This window comes from Diachasma alloeum, unplaced genomic scaffold (genome assembly GCF_001412515.2).
Source record: "Diachasma alloeum isolate Michigan unplaced genomic scaffold, Dall2.0 Dall_scaffold_00352, whole genome shotgun sequence".
In the NCBI taxonomy this organism is placed as follows: Eukaryota; Metazoa; Arthropoda; class Insecta; order Hymenoptera; family Braconidae; genus Diachasma; species Diachasma alloeum.
Window position 1 is genome coordinate 263,889 of NW_021680491.1, and position 27,962 is coordinate 291,850.

Below are 27,962 nucleotides of genomic sequence, written 5' to 3' on the forward strand. Positions count from 1 at the left end.
CACCGAACATCCAGAGAAAATCAGCAGGTTCAGGCTGCTCTCGCCACCAATGGGACTCAATGGAGCTTTTCACCACCACGAGCACCCCATTTTGGAGGCAAGTGGGAAGCAGCTGTGAAATCAACAAAATATCACCTTAGAAGAGTCTTGGGGACAACAACACTCACATTTGAGGAACTCAACAGTGTCGTGATCCAGATAGAGGCCTGCCTAAATTCCAGGCCAACCTGTCCCATGTCAGATGACCCAGACGATCTCCAAGTACTCACCCCATGACACTTCCTGATAGGTGAGTCTCTTCAACTGATTCCAGAGCCATCAATCATCGACAAGAACCCCAGCAAACTGCAGAGATGGAACCTGGTAACGCAGCTAACTCAACAATTCTGGTCCAGGTGGGCCAAAGAGTGTCTTCAACGATATCAGGCAATCTACAAGTGGACGCATCGAGAAGAGAACATCAAGGTTGGCGACATGGCGCTGATGATCGACGAAAACTATCCACCAGCACAATGGCCAATCGGACGAGTCATTGCGACATGCCCAGGAGCAGATGGGCTAACGAGAGTCGCAACTATAAGAACCGCAAAGGCAGAGGTACCAAGGCAGGCAGATGGATCACCAATCATAGAAAACATCAGAACAATCTACACAGAGCTTGACAGACCAATCACCAAGCTTTGCCTACTGCCATCAGATCCACCACCTCCAGAGCAACCTCCAGACGATGATGCAGAAGAAGATCAACAGGACTAAAATCACCATTAATTCATCATCCGTGATGATGAATTGCCCCCGGGATGTTCGAAATACAGCCTAAATCTCCAAAATGGTCACGGTCGACTAACTCGGCCATCTCCGAAAATCTCCGTGAACTTTCGGGTCAACGGACACAGGTCAGCGCGGCACCCGGAAGAGTCAGTCAGTAGTGTAGAAGTATCGTTTCGATAATGGTCTAAAGTATTCAGTCAAACAGTATTATAAATTTAATAATTTTGTTCAGTACATCAACTTGTTGATTAAGTTCAGTAATTTCAGTGGCTCAACGAGATAAGGTGAAAAGGACAATATCAGTGAAAATTAGACATTCAACAATAATTGACACCAAAGAGTGTACCGAAATAGTGACAAGTGGTTCGATCCCACGCCAAATATATTGATAATTTTCTAAAACGCCTACGATAATTTTCACCACATCTTCCTCCACCTTTTCATCCCACATCCACCCTAAACTAGTTCCTCAACAAACAAGGTCGTTACAAAAAATTTTCTATCTCTCTTGGATTCGGAGATATTGCCTGGAAATTCAGCTAAGAACTCAGTCAATTCGTGATCGCAATGTAGATGTGGGAGCCACAACTCAAATCGTTTTATTGCTTTGCTAGCGATTTTGCCCAGCATTTGCTCTCCTTCAAAAGTATAATGTGTCACAATACTAGATTAAATATAGTGATCAATTAACAGAACTATAGGGATGATTAACAGAAGAATTTCTATGAAAAAATGCAAAAATTTGACGTTTTCATTTTCTTTTAATGTGTTGCAGGTGGAACTTTCGAACTTTTTTTTCTCAAAATGTGGGGAATTGAGGCTAGAATCTCGTTAATTTTTGTCAAAATGGTAGAAAAATCTTCACCTATGAGAATGATTTTTTAAAGGAAAAAAATGTCGATCAAAAATATTATTTAACAATTAAAAATCAATTAAAGATTTTTCCCTTCAATTTTGATGTTTTTGATTTTCCAGAATTTTTTCAGGTTTTTATGTAGCTTTAAAGTACTCGAAAAAAAATAAAATCGAAAAGAAAAGTTTTTTGAGCATAAAAAATCAGGGGATCGGTATAATGATCTGAAATTTTATACAGAATTGTTGTTTTAGGTGGTGAATATGTGAAAAAATTTCCGCCTTGAAATTCGCTGGGGGCAGATTCACTATGCTTATCCGGCTAGTCCCTTTTAGGTATCTCTCAAATATTAGAGAATTTTTTAATAAATAATGGGAGAACAATTAATAGGAAAAGGTGAAATTCTCCAAATACAACTGATGTGAAGGAGTACGAGCTCCCGACAATTGCACTCTGATTGATTGAAATGAGAACGAAGCACATAGTTTGAAAAATTCGAGAAATTTATCGGATTTCCTCAACAATTTCACAAACATTCTCCAAAAAAAAATTCACAAGAATTTCTGAATTTTATGGCGAATTTGAAAAAATTTCAGATTCATGGTTCAAGTTGCAAGTCCTATAATATCTAATAAAATTGTAAGCAAAATCATGAATGACGAGAAAATAGTCCAAATTAGCCAAAGAGCATCAAAATCGGCCTTATAATTTTTACAAAAAAATATTTGAATAGTGTTGTAAAGGTGTAAAGAATAGTAAAGGGGGCGGCGAAGACTAAGGAATTCTGAATTGGGAGAAATTTCCTATCGTAAAAAGGGGAAAGGAAATCGATCTCGAAATATCTCGAAAATCTCGAATAAGCGTAAGCATAAGACTGAAACTGAAGTGCCACCACGTGAGGAGATGAGAAGGCGATAATTATTGTTTTGTACTCTGAATCGAATTTTGATTATAATTATAGTTAGAACCTCATTTAAAGAGCATAGAAATTCAGAATTAGTAAATCACTCATTGAAATACTGACATTAAACAGGCGATCAACCGATAAGCATTATTTTCATGAATCTTAACACTCAGTATCATAAGACGATGATGAATCATTCATTTTTGACAGAAATACAAGGAAAAAAATTAAAAAAGACATAAGGAAAGGACATCAACGTCGTGGCACGGCGGCGCTAGCGTATATGAAAAAGGAGCCTTTCAGCTTGACTGAGATAAGAATGCAAAGCCGAAACTGTAACGAGTTTTAACTTAAGATCAATATGAATATGAAAATTTTAGAGTAGATCCTATTCCTAATGAATGCACAATTGCAGATTGAGAGAAGATTTTTGAAAATTAGTGATGAGGTGTTTCAACTTTCTTACAAAATCCACCTCCAATAGGATGGAGAGGGGATGAATTATAGGAAACTTAAGGAAGTTTACAGGTTTCCTCAAAAATCAGAGAATCCTCGGTTTTTTCCAAATGTAACATGATTCGCGCTTCCAGAGAATTTAAAACAAATGAGATTTTCTGAAAAAAATCGAAAAAATTCTCGAGTTTTTCGGAAATTCGAAAAAATGTTCAGTATCTCCCACTCAAATATTAGAGTTTTTGAATAAACAATGGGAAAACAATTGATAGGAAAAAACGGAATCTTCCAAATAAAACTGATGTGAAGGAGTTACGCGACCCCAACTACTGTATACTCTAATTGATTCAAATGGGAAAGAAGAACATAATTTTAAAAATCTGAGAATGTAATTTTACAAAAATTTCCAAATTTTTCAAGCAAAATTCACAAGAATTTCGAGATTTCATGGAGAATTTGAAAAAATTTCAGATGATTCATCAAAGTTTCAAGTTCATGGCATCGTCGAATAAAGTTGTGTAAAAGATTATAAATGAGGAAACAATCCTCCGAATTGGCGAAGGAGTATCAGAATCGGTCATATAATTTTTCCAGCAAAAATAATGAAATGCTTTTGTACAGATGTAAAAGAGAACAAAAGGGGTGGCGAACACAAAACAATTCTGGGTTGTGAGAACTTTAATAATTATTGTTCCGCACTCTGAATAGAATTTTGATTATAATTATACTTAGAACGTCATTCACTGAGCACAGAAATTCAGAATTTATGAATCACTTATTGAAATATTGAAATTAAACAGGTGATGAACCGATAAGCATTGTGTCCATTCATCTTAACACTCAGTTTAATAAGCCGATGATGAATCATTAATTTTTGAAAGAAACATAAGGAAAAAACGAGAGGAAGCATAATGAAAGGGCATCAATATAGAGTCTAATCTCATATAGAGGAAAATTTAGCAAGAAAAATTTTGTCCCTAAGTTACAAGATTGCTATCATATCATTATTATTGTTTCATTTAAGGGTTCATTTCTTGTCTGTGATTATTAGATAGCCGACACGAAAAACTACTATCCCTTATTTCGCATATAAAACGAACATTTTTCGGGGGCAAAATACATATGGGAGTATCGAATAACGAAGAAGTGCTGGAAATGACATTTATTGCGTGTACAGAGAATGCCATTTTTTTAAACTACTAAATCTATTTTTGCGACAAAAATTTTTCATCTCGCCACACTCTCTGCACGTGTAGTACAAAAAAATTATTTTTTGATAATTACAAAAAAAACTATTTTCTTGGCACAAGTAGGGAAAGGTGGGGTAAAATGGACTTTTGAGACTTTTAAAATTATTCAAGACTCAGAAACAAATTTATCAATTGCGCTCAGTTTAGGCTCGCTACAAAGGGAAAGAATTGTTCTTTGTATTGAAAAAAAAAATTATTAAATTTTATCAACATTTCAACCCCTTATTAACATTTTTAAAAAAGTGAAGTGTCCGTTTTACCCCTACCTCCCCTAAAACTGATTTGAAAACTGTCATTTTTCTCTCGCCCTGTACCCAACTACTGTCATGCTACCCCTGTCACACTGCCGCCACTCCTTCCCAGGGGGGTCGTAAAAGTCCTACACCCAGTACAAAAAGGCCTATTCGACAACATGCTCTGTGCACTTCCCTGCTCTAGAAGTTTGGCTAAGGCTCTCGGGGGTTACGTCGGTAAGCCCTTTCATCAAGTTACAACGAATTTCGTTAAGAGTAAAATAAGACGAAATAATTAAAAAAAAATAAGACAATAACAAGAAAAACAAAAAACTTACGTATTCTTTTTTGTCGCTTAAAATTTCTTTAATTCTCATCACAGCGTTTTGAGTCTAAAAATACACATAGAAAACAAATTTGTCATTTTTGAGGTTATCTGCCAAATTCAGAAATTTCACTTAGATCTCCATTCGATAGAAATTTAGAAACGTTGAAAATCATTTTTTACTCACAAGAACAAGAGCAGCACGAGTTGATAGGGTTTTCTTTCCTTTAACAGCCCGAACCGTGGCAGACGCAGTAATTCGTGACGCCATAATTATGAATTAAATATCTTCAGTGGTAAAAACATATAATGTCAACGTGTTTACTCCAATCTGTGATTCGATTGTTCTCTATTCGCTTTTTACTTGTGATCCTTATATATAAAGGAAAGCATAATGGCTGCCGAATGAAAACTCGAATTGAAGAATGTCGAATCGATTCACCGAAAGTCGAAGTCGAACGGACGTGTTCGATCATGAACTTATGAAACAGAAATAGAGTGTCGTATCGAATAAATTGCCACATGTTGTTATCTTCAGAGTCATTGCGGCGGGTGAAAGACGCATTCTCATGAGAACTTTCATGAGAATGAGCAATTCGGCTGCGACAGTGCTATTTACGAAAGTACGCTAGAATTACAAATCGGATTTCTAACCTCGAATAAGAAACGAACACCGTGTATACATTAAATACATCAGTGCATATTTTCTATAATACACGCATTTGTTTATAATTAGTGGAATGGGAAATGATTTTTTGGTGATAAAAGTTACGAGCTGACAAGATTAAATTATAGATGATTAATGAACTTGAATGTCGAGAATGAATTGAAAAAAAAAATAGAAAATCTAAAAATATTCAATTTTAAATTTTTCATTCGATTTTGGTTATTCGATGGTTTGTTTAATGAAATCAATACTTATATGACAAAATAAAATAATATTGATTTTTTTGCCATGGACCTAATTTTTGGTGAAATTCTGAAAACGGAAGAATTCGTTATAATTCAGGAATAGTACATTACATGCCCGAGCCTTGGAAAACAGATCACCGTCCTCCACGTGCACGATTGCCTTCCGAGTCGAAGGCGAGGATGGGGTTTTTCAGGTCCCGTTACACGAAAAAAATTATTCTTTGAGTGAAACATTGATTGCTATTGGATTATTTATATAAAAAATGATTGTGGTCTTCGAAAATTGTGATTTTCCAATCATTTCATTAGTGTATTTCAGAAAGTCGACTTCATTTTTTCCTAGCAATTATACTGTTGAAAAAAATTGAAATTCATGGATAGTTCAGTGGTAATTTTTAGGAGCAAGACATTTAAGTTAAATTGAGAGAGGAAAGTCATGAAATTTAAAAATTGACTGAAAATTTAATGGAATTCAACATTTCTTAACAGTATGAAAATAAAAAGTTGCTTGAATTTTCATTGAAAACGTGAATATTCTGCACCCAATTTCTTACTCTGTATTTTCGATTGATAAACCAACTATAATTGTTCTAATCATTTAGGTCGGGGGCAATAGAATGATTCAACTTTCTTAATGTTGCGCTTACTAAGGTTTTCTCCAAAGTTGATTAGAATCAATAACTAGAATTATGAGTTTATTATGATATTTTTTACATGAAGTGCAGAAGAATCTGAATGCACTACAGTGCAAATGATGATAGATTTTTTCACGTTGAACAAAGAATAATAATAATATAGGAATAAAAGAAATTCAGTTATGAATGAACAGCTGTGGCTCAATATTCCATAACAGTAGAGAACAGGAATGATGATATTTTCATAATATCTGACACATTAACATGAATTTCAGATTCACAAAAAAGAATCGAGCAGAAGTCAAATTGTCATTTTACGTTTTAATTTCCAAAATTTGGTGCTGAAAACATGAGGTGACAATATTCTAAATGGGGAATTATGTTGATGATATGAACAATAGATTAATTGAATTACCAAGTGAACTGATTGAAAAATTGTATCACGGTGTTGGCAAGCACTTTTACCAGAGTATCACCAAACATTGAATTTCGGCAATTTACTCTTCGAATTATGTTCGAGTAGAAATTGGATTGTAATTATGATGGAAATCTTATTCAGTGAGCAGAGGAATTAGCATATGCGCAGATTATTCATTGCAATATAAATATTTCATAGTTAATAAATTGAGGCACATCATTTTCATCAGTCGCACTGCTTTTTGCAATGACAATGATTATGAACAATGAATGGAAGAAAGGAATTCTGAGTCCGACGGGAATTGTGTTATAAATATGGTAAGAGAGCCCTTCAGCTTGACTAAGATAGTAATCAAAAGTCGAAACTATTGAAACTGATAATATGAAAATTTCAGAGTCGGTTTTATCTTTTATGTGAGCACTCATCAAGAGATTGTTAGAAATTGATAAATACGTGTTTCAGCTTCGTTACAAAATCCATCTCTAAGGGGGTGAATAGGGAATGAATTATAGAAACTTCGAGGAAGGTTGCAGGTTTCCAAAAAAATCAGAACTGTCAATTTTTTTCCCAAATGTAAGATAATTCGGGAGTTTTCCAAAAATTCAAGACAATTATGAGGTTTTCTGAAGAACTTAGAGACAATCTATGGAGTTTTTGAAAATTACAAAACATTTACAATATCTCTCAAATATTCGAGGATTGTTGAATAAATAATGGGAAAACAATTGATAGGAAAGGGCGGCATTTTGCAAATAAAACTGATTTGAAGCAGTCATGAAAGCCCGAATACTGCACTCTGATTCATTGAAATGCGAAAGGAGGAAATAATTTGGTAATTCTTCAGATTTTCTCCACAATTCCACAAAAATTTTCAAGTTTCTTGAAAAAAATTAATATAAATTTCGAAAGATTATAGAAAATTTGAAAAAATTTTAGATGATTAGATGATGAAAGTTTGAAGTTTATGACATCGTCGAATAAAATTGTGAAAAAATCATGAATGAAGCGAAAACACTTCGAATTAGCGAAAGAAGATCAGAATTGACCCCATAATTTTTCTAGAAAAATAATTGAATACTTTTGTCAAGTTGCAAACGGAAATGAAGAGGGAGGCGAAGACAAAAAAATTATGGCCTGTGAGAAATTTAATAATTGTTGTTTTGCACTCTGAATATAATTTTGATTACAATAGTAATTAAAATTTCATTCAATGAGGACGGAAACTCAGAATTAGTGGATCACTTATTATAATATTTAAATTGAACAAGCAATGAACCGAGACGCATTGTTTTCATTAAGTTTAACACTCAATAGACTAAAACGACGATAAATCATTAATTTTCGAAAGAAACAAAAAAAGCAAAGGCATAATAAATGGGCATCAACGTCGCGGCCGCGGCGGCGCTAGTGATATAATAAAGTCGTCACCAACATGCTCATATTTACCATTTATCAAAAAAGACATAAAACAGCAGAGATTATAAGGGAAACTCCCACGGCCAGAGTTTATAGGGGAGATCAGCAGGGCCAATGTAAAGTGTTCAACAGCAAAATTCGTAGCGGTGGCGCATGGACTACGATGGAGCGTACGGAACTGTTGGTATTGCAGAAGGGCTCGAGTATGTATGAATTTGTCGATCACAACGCTCCCTGCCTTTCTCACAGATACGGCCGCAAAATTAGTTCATGCGCCACCGCTTTGAAATTTTGCGGTTGAAGTTTTTCCATAAGCGCTGGTATTATATGTCTATGCTCGATACTCGTATTCACTTTCGGAGCAGAACAGAGCAGAATGCGTTAATGCGCGTTCTGATTTGATATTTCCGTACACGAAACCCGCTTTATCTCAATAAAAATAATCCTCTAAACAAATTGCTAATCTGCCGATGAGCAACACAAGACTTCAAAGATGTCTGTAAAAATGTGTGACAGTGTAACGCAATGGAATATATTTAGTTAAGTGGAGTGAAGCCCAAAAATTTCCCAATATAAATTTAGTGTTTTTGGTGTTGAATGGTTGGAGGGTGGAAAGGGTTGAAAACAAGTGCTGTGTGAGGCCTCGGAGGCGCCTGGACGTCGGAGAAGGTGAAAAAAATATCGAGCGAATGAAATAAAAACCCTAAGAAAAACGGAGGAAAAAAATAAATAAAATAAATCTCAAGATGTCGTCTGGACACAGTAGTAGAAGTCGTAGTGTACACATAAGTTATATATTTCAGAAGATACAGGGACGTTTTACGGATGCAATGACACCACCAAAATTATCAACCGACAAACGAATGTTAGATAAAACATGGAAATTAATGGACAAAGTAGTTAAACTCTGTCAACAACAGCGGATGAATCTCAAAAACTCACCTCCATTCATTCTCGATATACTGCCAGATACTTATCAACGTTTACGTTTGATATACAGTAAATACGAGGATCGTATGCACGTACTACACAGTAATGAACACTTCTGTGTATTTATTAATAATTTAATGAGAAAATGCAAGCAGGCTATTAAGTTATTTAAAGAGGGTAAAGAGAAAATGTTCGATGAGGCCTCGCATTATCGTAGAAATCTAACGAAATTGAGTCTCGTGTTCAGTCATATGCTATCTGAATTGAAGGCCATATTTCCAAACGGCATCTTTGCTGGTGATCAGTTTCGCATCACTAAATCCGACGCTGCTGAATTCTGGAAGGAACGATTTGGTAACAGGTAAATTATATTCATCCATTCATTCATTCATTCAATCTCTATCAAGTTTATTGATGAGTTTTTAATTGATTTGGACACTGCACCTTATAACACAACCTAACCTAAGCGGAGGGAGGCTGGCTCCTCTCGTTCTTGTGAACCTGTTCGTTTACTCTTATGGCCGACCGTAGAGTTGTTTTCGGGAGTGGAGAAAATGGTCATTGTTACAGTTGAACCGAGAGAGCTGAAGGACTGTAGAACCCAACTTCCTTGTAATTGTAGTCACCTAGGAGTGAAGGGTAAAGATAGATTAATCTCAAACCGATTGATATACAAATCATTTTGCGTTTACATTTTACATTTTTTTTCAAAAACCCGTTGGATTATGAGAAATGGCACTAGAAAATTCCTTTTAAACCGCTTAGCCGCTTAGTCCCTGAGTGAACTGCATACAATTTTAATTTATCTAAATTTTTCCATTTATTTACCTTACAAAATTATCACGGCTGTGCATTATCCAAGAGCTCTAAGTGATTCATATGTTAATCTGAAGTGTTGGACTGCTCTCAACCACAATTTCAAAATTTAAAGAGAAATTGAAACTAGTCGCAAAAAGGCCATTGATTTTTAGTTTTACTCAAAGAATTTCAAATCTGATCAAATCTAGAGCTCAGGCCTATCCTCCAACGTTTTCAACACTTCTTAATAAAAAGTATTTTATTTCTCTCGAGTTCCGAAGTTTAAAGCATTCGTACACCATCCAGCCAAATCCAGACGCAACTAATTCAACTTTGATATATAGTGCGCGTCTCAAAGCAAAAGGTCGTATGTCTAATTTTACATTTTTCCTTTATCTTGGTTTTCCACAACCAACCATTTACGACCTTTTGCCAAAAAGGAATCCCAAAAAATGGAAAGATATTGAACATTACTGATAAATGGAGAAATTACCTGCTTTTTATAAAGTTCTTTCCAGCACGACCTTAAAGATACCTTGTGATGACCCGCATGTATAACAAACAAGCGTAACGAGAATCCATTGCAAAATCATTTAATTATAAATTCAGTAGTGAAAAAGGTTTCACATAAAGCGAAAAGATCGTATATTCAATTCACCAGCGAAGCGGTAAAAAGCTTCAAGTCGATTTTGACTAGTGGCAGCTAATTTTTGATGAATATCTCGATACCTTTTTTGTAGCATTGAATTTGCTCTACAAAAAAGGTCATGACGAAAATTTCGTTATCTCCCGTAGATTCCGAGATATTTCTGGAAAACTTAGCTAAGGGCTAAATCGACTTAAACCATTGTACCACTTCGCTACTGAACTTTATATTTTGCTTCCAACTTGATATGTATATCTGTTTGAAAAAGTTTCCTTCAATTTTACTCATTTCTCGACACAGAAATTATTAGAACATACTTCTATTCATTGAGAGAATGATGAATATAATTCTTTATGTGTTGAATTATCATGTGCTCATGAATTCATGATTCTTAGTCATCATAACCTAAAGAAGTTTTATAGTTCCTCGAAATATAATTCAGCATATCGACAGATTAGTAACAGAGTAACGTAACTACCAAAAACGGTCATTTCCAGAAGTTAAATAAAGCATCTCCAATCATTTTTGATCACACAATGGTCAATCCCAATTACGTTCTTCTGTTTCAAATAAATTGTAAACTTACAAATGATCAAAAAAATTGAAAACGTGAAACAATTTAAGAACCCTCGTTAACAGCAACTAAATTCTATTAGTGTACTCGCGATATTCTAGTCTTCGGGTTCCACATAACTTAATGATGGGAGAATAGGAACCGAAGGCTACAATCATTCCAGCACGATTTTACAGATACCTTGCGATGACCCCCATGTATAACAAACAAGCGTAACCAGAATCCATTCCAAAATCATTTAATTTTGAATTCAGTAGTGAAGCGGTAAAACGGTTCAAGTTCATTTTCACTATTGGGTAGCTTCCAATGAATATCTCGGAATCTGAGGCGGATAGCAAAATTTTTGATATAACCTTTTTTTGTAGAGCGAAATGAGAGCTACAAAAAACGAATGTTTGAGATTGATGCTAAACATTTAGGCGGGTTGGGGAAAAGTGATTTGGAAAAGGTGTGAAAATTAAGAACACGCGATTTACTAAAAATCCACTGGTGATGTATTTTATATGTGTAAACCACGCGTCTAGAAATTTTAAAAGGGTACACTGTTCGTTGAATTGTCTCAACTTAAATTCGATAATTGTTTCTACGCTGCACTTGATAATTCTCTTGATAATTTACTTGATTATAGTCTCAAAATGATTGATTATTGACTCGAAATTAATAGATTATTGAGTCGAATAGAGACGCTACTAGGAGTGTTAACTCAGTATCTCACGGTGATGTACTCGATATAGCGATTGCGACAATACTCGACTGTACAGAGATAGAGACGATACGATACTGTGGTTAGAGTGACTCTCTCGGTGTCTAGAATGATACTACTGACTTTTTCGACAATTTTCTTCGTAGCTGACCGTGACCTTGAAGGGTCCCGAAGTTTCTCGAGATTTTCGTTGAGCCCGGTGACCGTTTGACTAGTTTGAATAGCTGAGTTTCTTACAAGGTAATTACGAAAATTTCGCTATTTTCCTTAGATTGGGAGATACATCCCAATAACTCAGCTGAGAGCTAAGTTGACTTAAACCGTTTTACCGCTTCGCCACTGAGTTAACAAAGGGGGATTAAATTCAGTACCTTGCTTCGGCAAACCGGAAACTTTTTTACTCGTGGTTTCGATTACTGTACCTGCCTCTCCCATTTAACCATCAAGAACATCAAAGAGCGCTTCAATTCCCCAATTATCATTTTTTAAATTCATATTTTTTTTTTCTCGTAACCAATTTTTCACTATGGCCCAAGGGACATAAAAACCCGAGAACGAGAATATCACATTTTAATTTGGATTTTTTGGAGATACGTTCTTCGGTTACAAATAAGCAATACACACGTGTATCTCCAAAGGAGTATATGAGGGGTCATTCGTGGCCAAAAAAAGTTTGGATCAGACAAACATTTTGAGTGTTTTTACAATATTCTGACATGCATGTGAATTAAAAATGGAGATGCGTTTTTTTCACACAAATTTTCACAAAATGAGAAATTTTTGTGGTTACGACTCCATGTTACTAAACTTACGATACAATTATTTGAATTTAATCAAAGACACCGAAAGCTTCTAGGACATGAACTGGAATATTGACAGTGTAACCTGTCCAGGGAAAGGGAATTAGATCATTCTCAATTTTTGAGGGCAGAAATTAACGGCAAAAGGTCGTATTTGAAAAAAAAAATGTCATTACGACCTTTTGCTTTTAGGTAATTTTGCATTCCCTTGGATATAAGTTAAAGGCAAAAGGCCGTAATATGCTGCTCATTGATTACTTTGAAAATGTAGGTATTATAATAATGTTCTTCAGTATATGCACCGAGTATTGGAGAACAAATGGAGATACGGCCGTCTTACTCTAAGAAACTCTGAAAGTAGCTTTTTGGCGTTGACAACATTTTACTTTTAGACACGCGATACGTTTTCATGAAATTTCAAAGTCTCTCCTCTCAGTTTCCCTTTGTACACAGGGAGCATTCAAATATTACTTCACACGTTTTTCGGACAATTTAGCCCCCCCCCCTCCCCCCTCCGTCACAAGACCGTCACAAGCGTGAGCCCCACCTTGTATATTACGTCACAAAATCAACGACCCCCCCCCCTACTTTATGTAGCGATTTTTTTTTAGTGTCAAAAAAAAATCACATGAATAATCATGTCAACTTATTATCACAACATTCAAAAAATTATTTCTGTTTGCAAATCCATTCTTCACCGACGTCGGTGGCCGAAGTGGCTAAGTGCGAGCCTAGTGTGCGAAAGGTTGTGACTTCGATTCCCCGTGGAACCGAGTTTTTCAACCGGAGGCTCCGGTAAGCGGGAGGTCGCTAATATAGTGACCGCCTGTGCCGGCATGGGTTTTCTGTGGTTTCCCATGCTACTCGGTGCAGTGTAGAATCCAGAGCCGCATGCATAGGGTTGGATAGGGCCGATTAGCCAATCAGAGGGCAGAAAGGGCCGGAATTAAAAAAAAAAAATCCATTCTTCATTTTCGTCGTTTTCAATATTACATGTGATTGCCAAAAATTCCCTTTGATGGTTGAGGGCAATTCGCACAGAACGCACATTTGATATAACTGCCATCACACCACAGTGTTGCTGCTGCTCTTTTGAATTGCAGAGATATGCATAATACATCTTACATTTTTAGTTTTCTTTCTAGTTTGATGTTCGGTTTCCTTTTTGTAGGGGGGACGGATGATAAATAGTACTTTTCGTCACTAGGCTGAAAGAATATTTTGTATCATGTGTCCGTACACATCGATTTGCGAAACACTGCGTTACGGACTAAATGACGAAAAGATGCATTCCTGATATTTGAAATTGAAAAAAAAAAGAATATGATGTGACATAACAATCTAAGCAACATCCCCTCCCCCCTCCGTCGCAGTCGTCATGAAATGCAGACCCCCCCCCCTAATCGCATGACGTAATATTTGAACGCTCCCGTAGTTGACTAATTGGCATTTGATATGGTAGGTACTTGGATGAATTGCAAATCAAGATGTTCAATTTGACTATTTTATATAGTTGATGATTGTATCCAACTTCTGTGAAAATCTCCACGAAGCTTCATACCGTGCTCTTTTAGTATCTTGTGAATGCAGATAGTTATCAGTTGAAATCTCTGAGTACAGCTACACATCCTCTCTCGCTGCAGTTCTTGCTCTTGACTCGCCGAATAAGTTCATTGAACCTAACTGGAGGCTCCGGCAGCACTCGTCTGGCCGTTGCCCAGCGAATAGTAAAACCTCGCGGCGTCAATCGGCTTGTGGGTCATGGTTATTGAATAAACGAAATTGAGGGGAAAAAATGCGACCTTCGCTGAGCGTCGATCGATAATTTTAATTTTTGTACATCGATGCTTTATTACCGCTTTAATCGGCAATTTGTAACGTAATCGATTTGATGAAAATATTTATACTACGCACTTTCGGTAGTATGGGATTTTTAGATATTTTGTAAATGTTTTCCTCTAAAATTTATAGTAGATTAATAATTGTTTAGACTTGATAGGTTACAGCAATCTTCAGGTATTTATAGCGGGCGGGCATGTAGGTGGTGAGACTGAGGGGAATGTATTGCTCTCTCGCAGAAAACTAATCGTTAAACAAAAAAACGATACTTCGATTACAAATTTTCAATGTATTCCGACCATTGCTGTGTTTAAAATTTTTTTAAATAACTTCTTTTTCCCCCCCAAATTACAAGCCTTCTTTCATTTTTCTAACTTGCCTTTTGGGTAATTGGAAAATAATTAATATGGATAGAAAAAGTGAAAACGTCGTGCCATTCGAGGTACAGGTTGGCAGCACTGATTCACTCTGCTGTTATGTTCCTTCACATAGTAAAATGTATCATCACAACTCCATTCGTATTTTCCGCGATTACCCTTCCACGATTCCTAACCTCGATGCTGTCGATATTCCAAGTTGCTCACGCAAAATTCCTATTTTTCATGAGTTTTCTAATTATCCTTTCGGAAAAATTCTCTTAGGCCAATTGGATTATTACTTTTTATGTCCTTCCATGAAAGCTCCACCGAAGTGCTAAATTTCAGGAAAACGGCAACTTTTTTTATATTTTTATTTTTTTTAAGAGCCCGTGTTAAAATGCATTTTCCTATTCAAAAAAAGAGAGCACTGCTCATGGGCACATTGGTGAGAATTTTTGGCGAGTTCTCATGTGAAATTTCCTGAGCATGAGCAATGCGGCTGCGACGGCGCCATTCAAGAAAGTGCACGAGAATTACAAATCACATTTCTAGCCTCGAATAAGAGAAACAAATATCGTATATACATACATTGAATACATCAGTGCATATTTTCTACACAAGGATTTGTTTATAATTAGAGGAATGAAAAATTATTTTTATGGTGACAAGTGTTAAGAGCTAATAAGATTGACTGATTGATAATTAGATAAACTTGAATATCGATAATGGGATGAAAAAAATTGGAAATCTAAAAATATTCGATTTCAATTTTTTCATTCGATTTTTGTTTTTTGCGGTTTTGTTCAATGAAGTCAATACTTATACCACAAAATCAAAGAATATTAAATTTTCTCGATGAAAAAAAAGTCGGACTACTTGTTATGTGAAGATTTTCAATCATTATTAAATTGGCTAGAAGGGGATCGAAAATAAAGCATGAATTAGCAACGATTCTCAAACGGAATGCCACAAACTTGCTTTTTTCAACATTCCCTTCTTAGGAATGAATAGTGGAAATAGTTCAAACTTCCAAAAATATATATTTTTTGCATGAAATTAATTTTTGGTCAAGTTCTGAAATCGGAAAAATTCGTTACAATTGAGGAAAAATTATTCTTAGAGTGGAAAATGGATTATTATACACAGAATTATTTATATGAAACCAGGTCGCAGTCTCTGAAAATGGTGATTTTTCAATCGTTTAATTAGTCTACTGGTGAAACAAAATTGAAATTTCATGGACAGTTTAGTAATACTTTTTAGGACAGAGACATTTAATTCAGTTTGAGAGGGAAAAATCATGAAAATTGAAATTCTACTGAAAATTAAATAGTATTCAATATTTCTTAACAGCATGAAGATAGAAAGTTACTTTTAAATTCTGATTCAAGACATGACTGTTCTGTACCTAATTTCTCTGTATTTCCGATTGATAAACCAATTATAATTATCCAAATCATTTACGTCAGAGGAAAATAGAATGATTCAATTTCCTTAATGTGGAGTTTACTAAAATTTTCTCCAAATAACGTTGATTAGAATCAATATCCAGAATTATCAGATTATCTGACATTTTTTACGTTAACTATAGGAGAATTTGAATGCAACATAGTGAAAATGTTGATCTATTTTTTTACTTTGAGCGAATAATAATAATATCTAAATAAAAAAATTCTATTATGAATAAAAAGTTATGACTCAATATTCCATAACAGCCGGGAACAAAAATGATGATATTTACGTAATGTTATCTGAACCATTAACATGAATTTTAAATTCATCAGAAAGGATGGACCAGAAGTCAAACTGTCATTTTAAGTTTAAATTTTTGGCCGTGTTTATTCGCACCGTGCCTAGGACACGCAGGCGTGTGAAACGCAGGCGTGTCACACACAGGGGAATTCACGGGGTTGGCGTGTCACACGCAGAGGAATTCACGAGGTTGGCGTGTCACACGCAGAGGACTTATCAATTTTCCCGAGTTTTCGCATGCAGAGGACTTATGGATTTTCCAGAGTGTTACATGCAGAGACCTTATAATTTTCCCGAGTGTTACACGCAGAGGTACTTCAAGCCTCGGTGTGTCACACGCAGAGGTACTTCAAGCCTCGGCGTGTCACACGCAGAGGTACTTCAAGCCTCGGCGTGTCACACGCAGAGGTACTTCAAATCTCGGCGTGTCACACGCAGAGGTACTTCAAATCTCGGCGTGTCACACGCAGAGGGACTTCAAATCTCGGCGTGTCACACGCAGAGGGACTTCAAGTATCAGCGTGTCACACGCAGATATAAGTTGAGTTATTAGCGTGTCACACGCAGAAATACGTTGAGTTATCAGCGTGTCACACGCAGAAGTAAGTTCAGGTGGCGGCGTGTCACATGCAGAGATAATTTGAGGTTTCGGCGTGTCATACGCAGAGATAATTTGAGGTTTCGGCGTGTCACACGCAGAGCTACGTTGAGGCGTCAGCGTGTCACACGCAGAGATAATTTCAGGTGTCGGCGTGTCACACGCAGAGATAATTTCAGGTATCGGCGTCTTATACGCAGAGATATTCCAAGTTGTGGCATGTTGCTTGTAGAGATATTCTAAAGGAAAGTCTACAATAAATGGGGGTGATTCGTCTGCGTCGCGTTGTTAAGGTAATTAATATATCTATATTTATTGCAGCGTGACAGAAAGGACGTGCATTTATTGTAGACTCTCATTAAGTTGCGGCGTGTTGCACGCAGAGATATTTAAAGTTGTAACTTGTTATACGCAGACGTGTCAATCAAAGTCGGAGTATTTCACACGAGCACAATTCAAATCATGGTGCGTTTCACAAAAAGGGTCGAAAGAGAGAAAAGGAAATAAAAGAATGAATGGATTGTCAAAAAATTCGGAGTTTGCGTTTAAATTAATGGATAAAAGTTGATGATTCACGTTCCAAGAAATCAAAATTTTGTCCAAGTGCGAAAAGCAGTGGAATAATCTTACAATTACACATTGAATCCATCTAAAGTATCTGTTATCAATGACGAAAATACCATGTGAATACAGATGATAGTGATCTTTGATCATTTTCAGGGGAGAATCCTAGTTTCCCCTCAGATGCTGGAGGGAATGGCTATGGTTATACTCCAGAATGTTCTAGGGAGAATCTCGCTGGCGATGCTGAGGGGACTGCTTATAGCTATCCCTTTAAAGTTTCCTAGGATGAATCCTGTTGAAAATGATTATAGCTATACTCTAAAGTCTCCTAGGGAGAATCCTATTAGAGATGCTGAAAGGATTAATTATGGCTATACCCTACAACCTCCAGCAGGACTTTTCCTAGGAGACTTGAAAAAATATCTGCAAGCATCCCCGTCGGTGTCACTCCAGAAGGATTCTTTGTAAGAGCCTTCGGAGGATAGCCATAATCTTCTTTGACGGTATTCCCCTCATGAGATTGTAGAATATCCATGATGATTTTCTTCAGCATCTCCAGCAGGACATTTCCGAGGGGGCTTTGGGGTATAGCCATTGTCATTCCTCTTACATCTCTTAGGGATCCATCAACCATATTAACCTGCTTTTTCCATCATTTAGGGCAGAAACTTTGGATGAACTCGCTCTGTTATTATGAGATTACTCCACTTTTTTCCACATTTCCATAAAATCTTCATTATCGTACAATTGAAATTACGAATTTTCTTCCGTCATTTCAAATCTAACGTTCAATTTTCACTACATTGCATTCGGTTGTTTATTTCTGTTACTTTTAACATGAACACTGATAACAAAATTTGTTTATCCCAAACAACTTTGTTTGAGATCAGAATTTGAATGAAAATCTTGTGTGAAAATTCCGGGAATATGTTGGTCTCAAGTGTATTTGTTTAGCATAAATTAATTTTCATTCTCAAGGAAGTTCCAGACCCTGATCATCACAAAAAAATATACCTTTTAGTGTATAACTTTTGTAGCTGCTATTTATTAAGAATGGGACAATGGCCTTAGGGTCGACCTTTCACCCTCCTGACCTCTTTCCTTACGGGAAGGTTTAGTTCAAGTTTTTGAACAAGGTGTAGTTCAAGCTCGTCTCTCCCAAATGATCATTATAATCATTTGATCGTTATGACCTTTTCGCTCGACTCTTCCGTTTGACCCTTATGATAGTTTTGCTCGTCGAGAATGGTTCGACAAATCATCAAAAATGTTTCATTGATAACTTTATCGAGACTCTCGCCACGAATGTATACCGTCTTGGTAATTTTCATCACACAGCCCATCAAACGCCGTTCACAGGCAGTGTGAAGAAAGATCATATTCATCACTCGGTTCAAAATATATATTCCGTCCTTGTGATGGAAAAGCTATTTTTTAGAATTAGAAGGTTTTCAGTTCAATACAGTTCTGTCACTGTTAAATATACCTGCCATGTACCAAAATACATTGAAGCGTTACGGAAAAAAAGGTTGGAAAAGCTATGGCAGAACTTGCTGATGAAAGTTGTTTGATAGCTATTAAGGAAGAAAAAAAAAGCGACGTTGGAAAAAAAATCCCTCGTGCAAAGGTTGATGGTGCGTGTCCAAAACGTGGATCAGGGTTTGCTTATGACAGCCTATCAGGTAAATTCAATTCCGGAAAATGTTCCCATCGTACATAAAATGACGGGGACAGCTGATTGTATATAGCACAATTGTAACTAATGATTTCGAACAATATTTTTTCGGCGAATTTCTATGGAATTTTTGTCCACAAAATAAAGAATATACTCAACGGAATTACTTATCAATTGTGTTGATCATTCGTTAAAACCTGGAAATTATCTGTATCCATATCTTATAAGCAACAGTGGCCGCTTTGGGTCGTGCGTTGGAGCATGGATTAGACCGTGTTGAAACCTTATTGCTTATTCCTTGTTGCTCATATATGTTGCTTATCGCCTATGTTTTTTGATTGTGTGGAGGCCCTAAATTATCCGTAACACTATCGCCGCCCCGGCCGCAAGCTGCCGGGGTATTGATTAGCGTCTTCTGTCTTTTAGCGGCAAAGCTAAAATTTCCAGAGGACATTTGAGTGCAAGAGTCATCAGGGTCACGATGGTCGGGAGTCTGATAAGAGTCCGAATTATAAGAGTCGCGAATCTAATAACAGCCAGAAACCTCATAATGCTCATATAGGGGGGGNGGGGGGGGGGTCTTATGTAGCTATAATCATTGTCAACAGGATTCTTCCTAGGAAACTTTAAAGGGATAGCTATAAGCATTCCCCTCAGCATCGCCAGCGAGATTTTCCCTAGAACATTCTGGAGTATAACCATAGTCATTCCCTCCCGCATCTGGAGGGAAACTAGGATTCTCCCCTGAGAACGATCAAAGATCACTATCATCTGTATTCACATGGTATTTTCGTCATTGGTGACAGATACTTTAGATGGATTCAATCTGTAATTATAAGATTAGATTCCACTTCTTTCCGCACTTGGACAAAATTTTGATTTCTTGGAACGTGAATTCTTTTATTCATTAATTTAAACGCAAACTCCGAATTTTTTGACAATCCACTAATTCTTTTATTTCCGTTTTTCTCTTTCGACCCTTCTTGAGAAACGCACCATGATTTGAATTGTGCTCGCGTGAAATATTCCGACTTTGATTGACACGTCTGCGTATAACAAGTTACAACTTAAAATATCTCTGCGTGCAACACGCCGCAATTTAATGAGAGTCTACAATAGATGCACGTCCTTTGTGTCACACTACAATAAATATAGATATGAGGTATTCCATGCCAAATGAGTCAACGGCTAACTGTCACCCTCTTGAAAATTGATGGCGATTTTGTCTACGATTACAGCGCTTGAAAAACTATATCTCAATTTTTTTCAGATTTTTTTGACAGCCCAGTTCGGAAATCCGATTTTCATCACGCTGTGACGAAAAGTGGACTTTTAGGCCACATTGTGATGATTTTATATGGTTCCGCCACATTGTGATGAAAAATATTGTTCGTAACTCNTGAAAAAATGTTTTTTAGCTCGTGGGATTATATCACTCGCCTTCGGCTCGTGATATAAACCTCCCACTGGTCAAAAAACACTTTTTTGCACTCGTTACGAAATATACAATTTTTTCAAATTGTTCCGTTTTTTTACGATCACTCGAGTTCTACTCATCCTCNCGTAACTCGTGTGTAATATCCAAAAATATTCATAAAATGAGTATTAATTGTGATTTGGTTTTTTTATTCTCAACACTCCAAGCCACCGNCCTCTCAAAGGTGTGCTTCGACGCTGACACGTCTCCGGACATAACACATGAAAAAATGTTTTTTAGCTCGTGGGATTATATCACTCGCCTTCGGCTCGTGATATAAACCTCCCACTGGTCAAAAAACACTTTTTTGCACTCGTTACGAAATATACAATTTTTTCAAATTGTTCCGTTTTTTTACGATCACTCGAGTTCTACTCATCCTCTTTCGATTTATTAGGGGGCAAAATTTTCCATTTTTCACCACCTATAAGAATGTTTTAAAAAATTTTTTTTCCAATCTTTAGATGATCGAAATAACGAATTTTCGAGAAAAAAAGTTGAAAAACTTGCATTTTACCAATTACGTCATGGCNCAGGTCAATTCCCTCAAGGAATAAAAAGTGGGAAAATCACGCCATTATTTTAACCAATCAAAAACCGAATCGTTTATCCACTCACTCCCCAAAATCAAAATTACAAGCCAGTCTAGAAGCAATCGTCGGAGCGTTAATTTGACTTGGTGGAAATTATTGACGAAATCGATCTGCCTCTTTCGATCCCCGCTACCCATAACTCGCGTGAAAAACGGCTATCGGGAGTGGTAGTTATAGNATTTTGACCGAATTCGCGGAATTTTGAGAATAAAAAATTAAAAATAAAATAGATCTAAGATGAAACCCAACATGTATGCCGGCTCAAAATTTTTGTTTTGATTGTGGGAATTACTGAAAAAAAAATTAAAATAATCAACCGTGACGTAATTAGCCAAATTCCAGTTTTTCAACANCATTATTTTAACCAATCAAAAACCGAATCGTTTATCCACTCACTCCCCAAAATCAAAATTACAAGCCAGTCTAGAAGCAATCGTCGGAGCGTTAATTTGACTTGGTGGAAATTATTGACGAAATCGATCTGCCTCTTTCGATCCCCGCTACCCATAACTCGCGTGAAAAACGGCTATCGGGAGNATTTTGACCGAATTCGCGGAATTTTGAGAATAAAAAATTAAAAATAAAATAGATCTAAGATGAAACCCAACATGTATGCCGGCTCAAAATTTTTGTTTTGATTGTGGGAATTACTGAAAAAAAAATTAAAATAATCAACCGTGACGTAATTAGCCAAATTCCAGTTTTTCAACATTTTTTCGAAAATTCGTTATTTCGAGCATCTAGAGATTGGAAAAAATTTGGACAAAAAACATTTTTATAAATGGTGAAAAATGGAAAATTTTGATCTTTAATAAATCGAAATCGGATGAGTAGAACTCGACTTGCTGTAAAAAAACGAACAATTTGAAAAAAAAAATGGCTCCGAACTGGGCTGTCAAAAAAATCTTGAAAAATTTGAGAGATAATTTTTCAAGCCCCTCAATCGTAGAAAAAAGTGCCATCAATTTTCAAGATGGTGAGGGTCAGCCGTTGACTCATTTGGCATGGAATACCTCATATATTAATTACCTTAACAACGCGACGCAAACGAATCACCCCCATTTATTGTAGACTTTCCTTTGGGATATCTCTGCAAGCAACATGCCACAACTTGGAATATCTCTGTGTGTAAGACGTCGATACCTGAAATTATCTCTGCGTGTGACACGCCGAAACCTCAAATTATCTCTGCGTTTGGCACGCCGACACCCGAGTGGAAATTCTGTTTAGGTCTCGATCAGAAACTGATCAAGTCCGATCCGAAATTCTGATCAGGCATGTTACGCCTCTGCCTTATGTTTTTCCACTAGGGCACCTGAACTTACCTCTGCGTGTGACACGCTGATAACTCAACTTATTTCTACGTGTGACACGCTGATAACTCAACTTATTTCTGCGTATGACACGCTGATAACTCAATTTATTTCTTCGTGTGACACGCCGATACTTGAAGTACCTCTGCGTGTGACACGCCGAGGCTTGAAGTACCTCTGCGTGTAATACTCGGGAAAATTATAAGGTCTCTGCGTGTAACACTCTGGAAAATCCATAAGTCCTCTGCTTGCAACACTCGGGAAAATTCATAAGTCCTCTGCGTGTGACACGCCAACCTCATGAATTCCTCTGCGTGTGACAAGCCAACCCCGTGAATTCCCCTGCGTGTGACACGCCTGCGTTGCATTGCACTAGTCGCACGGTGCGAATAGACACGGTCACGGAAATTTTAGCATAGGTTCTATTCCCGATGTGAGCACTTATTAAGAGAACATTTTTAGAAATTAATTCATTCATTAATGAATATGTATTTCAGCTTCTTTACAAAATTCATCTCTGAAAAAGTGAATAGGGGATGATTTATAGAAGCTTCAAGAAAGTTTGCAAGTTCCCTCAAAAATAAAAGAATCGTCGGATTTTTCTTCCGAATGTAGGATAATTTGGGAGTTTTCCAAAAAATTCAAAATAATAATGAAGTTTTTTAAAGAAATTTGAAAAAATTCTCAAATATTTGAGAATTTTTGAATAAACAATAGGAATACAATTGAAAAGAAAAGGCGGAATTTCCTGAAAAAAATTGATATGAAGGAGTCACGTGACTCTAACGACTGCACTCTGATTGAAATGAGAAAGGAGATACAATTTAAGAAATCCCTCAGATTTTCGCAACAATTGCACAAAAATTATCAAAAAAAGTACTACTCAGGCGGGCTTTCACAATAGAGGGTTAAACAGTTGATTAACCGAGACGCATTGTTACCATCAATCTTCACGTATGAAAAAATTCATAAAAAATCACAGCGAATTCGCTAGACAATTCTATTGGATTTCTATTGAACTTTCTATTAGTTTCTCACTGTTTCTATTGAAATGTTTAATAGAAAATATTCTGTAGAAAAACTCTATAGAAATATAATTTTCTATATAATTTATTCTATTGAGATATTTTCAGTTATAATACCCCGAGACATTCAAAATTATCGAAATTGGTCGAAGGCACAGACATAAAATAGAACCGTTTTCCAACCCGAAGGGAAGAAAACGTATATTTTAGGTCTTGCCGAGGCTTGACCCTTCGGAGATTACCTTGCGTTACCTTAGCATATGTGTGTGCCCTAAACCTACGGGCAGAAACATCTATAGGGGAAGAAGGCTACTTCGAGCTGATCCTCAACTGCCGGCTAGCGTATGGATCACGGAATTTCTCAGTGCTTTCTCCGACTGACGGCAAGCCCTTACACGGGTCAAGCCTCGGCAAGACCTAAAATATACGTTTTCTTCCCTTCGGGTTGGAAAACGGTTCTATTTTATGTCTGTGCCTTCGACTTGACCCTTCGGAGAGATGCTTAAACTCTGCCGGCACTTGAAAGTGTACTGTGATTCCAAAATTAGTGAATAATTCCATCTATCCATTTATTTGCTCATTTATTTAATGCTTTGCCTATATCCAAGGTATTACAAACCATATGTAGAGAATCGTTTAATAAGTCCAGCGTTAGACCGGAGCAAAACTTTTAATGAGCGAATTTTTTGGTTTAGAAACCTTTGGTTTATCCACTTCCTTACAGTAATGATTGAAAAAGTTTCCTGAGCCTTTCCAATTGCCCCTTGCCAGTAAATCATCCATACCCATTTGATTTTGGAAGTTGTCTGATGCCACAGCTGATCTGACTGAACTTGGGCTCGAGTCGATCCCGACCTATGAGAAGATTGACTGGATCCCACCAGCGATCACCGTACTTGACGCTGCTTTCACAACTCCCCTCGTTATAAATAATTGAGATAGACCCTGCCGAGCTTTGCGTCTCTCGGCAGATTGTGAAATTACCAATTTGATCCAAGTCACTAGGTCGAAAACTGGGTCCCTGACACTAGTAATCTTCCAACCTGATTGACGAAAATCAATTCTATCAGTTTTAGAACCAAAAACTGGCCAGGATTGTTTCGTTCTCGCTGATATTTTCTGGATCAATGGAGAGGAGGGTCAGACCATGAATCCTTCTACCCGAAGCCAACAACAACTGGAAAGCAGCGAATCGAGAAACTTCATAAATACTGTTTTCCTCAGGTGGGTGTCTCGACATCCAATCTGTCACTGTCTCCACATTCCAAATGGTCTTGGATGGTTTTGTCCTCTTTGCCTTTTCCACACCAATCGCCTTCAAGAGAGACTTGACCAAAGGGTTAGCACTCAAATCGCTTTCCCCCCTGGATTGTTAAGTGATCAAATCACGGACTTCTGAGTCCTAATCGAGGAATAAGCTAGTTTTCTCTCATGATATAAGAAACTCAAGTATGAGACTAACTGTTGAAGACTAGGATTATCTGGTGGCACGTCTCTCACCTGACACCGATTTCGCCATTGATTCCAGACCGAGGAATATCTCTTCCATGCCGAATCCCTCCAGGCTGCGCCTAGAAGATTCACCTCTGCGTCTGATAATCCCTTCACGAAATTGCCCCACCTCGCACCTTCCAGACCTCTAAAACGAGATCCTTGGCATTCTGTGGAGGATGACCTGTCGACATGTCTATCCGATTTTTCTCGAGGTTTAGAAATTGGGATGGGGCGTCCAGGCTCTTGCTTTTCAGGTCCTCTCTCCAAAAGGTTCTCTCCCATCGTGGAGTTACCCACAGAAATGTTCCTTTCGCTGAATTCAGGTGTTGGAAAACCTTTGGGATTTGAGCAGGGGGTGGGAACACCCAGGCCAGGTCCACATCCCACGATCTGCTGAACGCATTGACGAATGTTGTCTGTGGGTCGCTTGGATCCATCGAAACCTATGTCGGGACTACTCTGGATCGAGACGTTGCAAACAAGTCAATCTCCGGTGTTCCCCACCCCTCGAATACGCTTTTGACAATTTCGGGACTTAAATGCTAATCCGGCAGGGGGAGATTCCTGGAAAGTCTGTCCGCTAATGTGTTGCAAATCCCCGGGAGAAAGAATGCGGTTAGACGGATTTTGTAAAGGTCTAATAACATCAGAATCTCCTTGACCAAGTTCAGCAGCGTTTGTGATCGAGTACCTCCCTGATTCTTGATATACGCCACACCTGTCTTGTTGTCCGCTTGTGACAACACTGATCTGCCCTGGAGTTCTTCCTTGAATAATTGAATCGCGAGTAATACCGTGTGTAATTCCTTCCGATTGATATGCCAGTCCACTTGGTCTGGATTCCACGTCCCTGCATGGTGAACATCCTCCATCTGAAAGCCCCAACCCGTCTGTGATGCATCTGTTGTCAGAAAAATGTCTGGATTGTTATGAAATATCCGATTTGTCTGGTGGATATTTGACCTCCACCATAACCAGTCCTGACGACTCGATTCGGGGAGAGGGTATTTCTGCGTAGGGAATTCCTTTGACAACCGACGACTTTCGCGTTTTAACTGACGCGAGAAGAGACGACCCAGAGGTGTGACTAAAGCAGTAAAGTTCAGCATTCCTAACAGAGAGCTTCCCTGTCTCCAACTCCACACTCCTGAATTCATCAACTCTTTCAAAAGACTCAGGACTCGATTCTTCTTGTCGTCGGGAAGGACAATCAGATTGTGTCTCATATTATCCCCAAAAATTCGTTTCTGTGGGTTGAGGATATTATCGAATTTTGACCGTTTAGGATCCAACCTAAGGACTGGAGGAATTCTAACACGAATGATACTTATTCTTGAAGATCGTAACGATTTTGATAGGCCAATAGGAAGTCGTCCAAATACACTAGCACTTGAATCCCCTGTTGGCGTAGTGTCCCGGCTAACCAATTGCTGACTCTTGAAAAGGCTAATGGAGCCGTTGATAGACCGAATGACAGACATGTTGTGTTGAAGAGTTGGCCCTTGTAGGAAAGACACAAGAATCGGCGGTGACTTTGTTTTATGGGTACATGGGGATAAGCCTAGGAGAGGTCTATTTTCACCAGGAAATCGTTCTTCTGGAGGAACGATGGAACTTTTCGTTGGTTCAAAAGACGAAATTTTCGAGGACGAAGGTAATCGTTCAACTGCCGTAGATTGAAAATTTGTCTGAATTTTCCATCTTGTTTTGGGATAAGAAACATGGGAGAAACGAAGTACGACTCCCAATTTGCCTTCTCTATTATCCCTTGTTGAAGCATTCCCTCGATTTCTTTTGTCATCTCCGGTGAGACCTTGGTACCGAACCTTTTGATGGTTTCTTTCGTGTGTGGAAAAGAGGAGGTTTTCTTATGAACGGAATTGAGTAACCCTCTAAAGTGCTTATGATATGCTCTGGAGCTCCGAGCTCTCTCCACCGAGGAATGAAACGACCCAGCAGACCCCCCTTCACCATATAGTCATAATTTTCGACCTCGATGGTCTCCATTCTTTGAGGAAGACTCTTTTCTGTGATACCTCGAGGGTTTTGATCCATTCTTGTGAGAGGAAGAGTGATAAGAGGACTTTTTACTCGATGATCGTACCCGAAAGGGAGTTTTAGAAGTGGCTTGAGTCTTCGGGCGAAAGATATTGGATTCCTTGGCCTGAAAGGGCTTTTTCTCCTGGGGAAATACTTCACGAATTCTTTCTTGCTGAGACAAGAATTCTGAAAGAAGTTTCTCATCAAATAGATGAGATTCCGAGGGGGCAATCTCTGCCAGTCATGTGACGTGGTTCTCCCGCCCTGAAGAAACTCCTCCTTAAATCGATGATTTCCGCCCTACGAACACAGGTAAAATGAAGCAGATCGTCCGACACCGGTTTTACAGAATTTTCCCCAAGAAAAGCTTTCTTAACCTCCGCTTGAATCTCTGGATATCGCTCTACCAGTTGTGTAGTTGTTGATGACAACCTCTCTCTCTGCATCAGAACTCCATGTGTAATTGTCCCAGTCAACGCATCAGATTTTGCCAGCATAGACTAACTGAAAGACTTTGGAGAAACGGAGCTCAACTGACTATTAATTTTTTAAAGCGTCGAACACTGGTGCAGTCTGAAGTTTCTGCTGGACCTCCTTGTATTTAATATTATT

At 37.6% G+C, this 27,962-nt stretch overlaps 2 protein-coding genes across 2 annotated transcripts in view; one reads left to right on the plus strand and one right to left on the minus strand.

Annotated features, from left to right (window-relative positions):
• LOC107040988 (iron-sulfur cluster assembly 1 homolog, mitochondrial) overlaps nucleotides 1-5,214 on the minus strand; it is a 76,748-nt gene extending 71,534 nt beyond the window's left edge. The window contains exons 1-2 of the mRNA XM_015261329.2: nucleotides 4,977-5,214; nucleotides 4,803-4,856 (exon numbers count right to left, since the gene is read on the minus strand). Coding sequence (XP_015116815.1) covers nucleotides 4,803-4,856; nucleotides 4,977-5,060 — 138 coding nt within the window. The 5' untranslated portion in view covers nucleotides 5,061-5,214. The remainder of the gene's footprint in view (nucleotides 1-4,802; nucleotides 4,857-4,976) is intronic.
• Nucleotides 5,215-8,536: 3,322 nt separating this feature from the next.
• The window catches only part of LOC107040986 (E3 ubiquitin-protein ligase CBL), a 200,515-nt gene continuing 181,089 nt past the window's right edge, over nucleotides 8,537-27,962 (plus strand). The window contains exon 1 of the mRNA XM_015261325.1: nucleotides 8,537-9,461. Within this exon, the coding sequence (XP_015116811.1) occupies nucleotides 8,917-9,461 (545 nt within the window). The 5' untranslated portion in view covers nucleotides 8,537-8,916. The remainder of the gene's footprint in view (nucleotides 9,462-27,962) is intronic.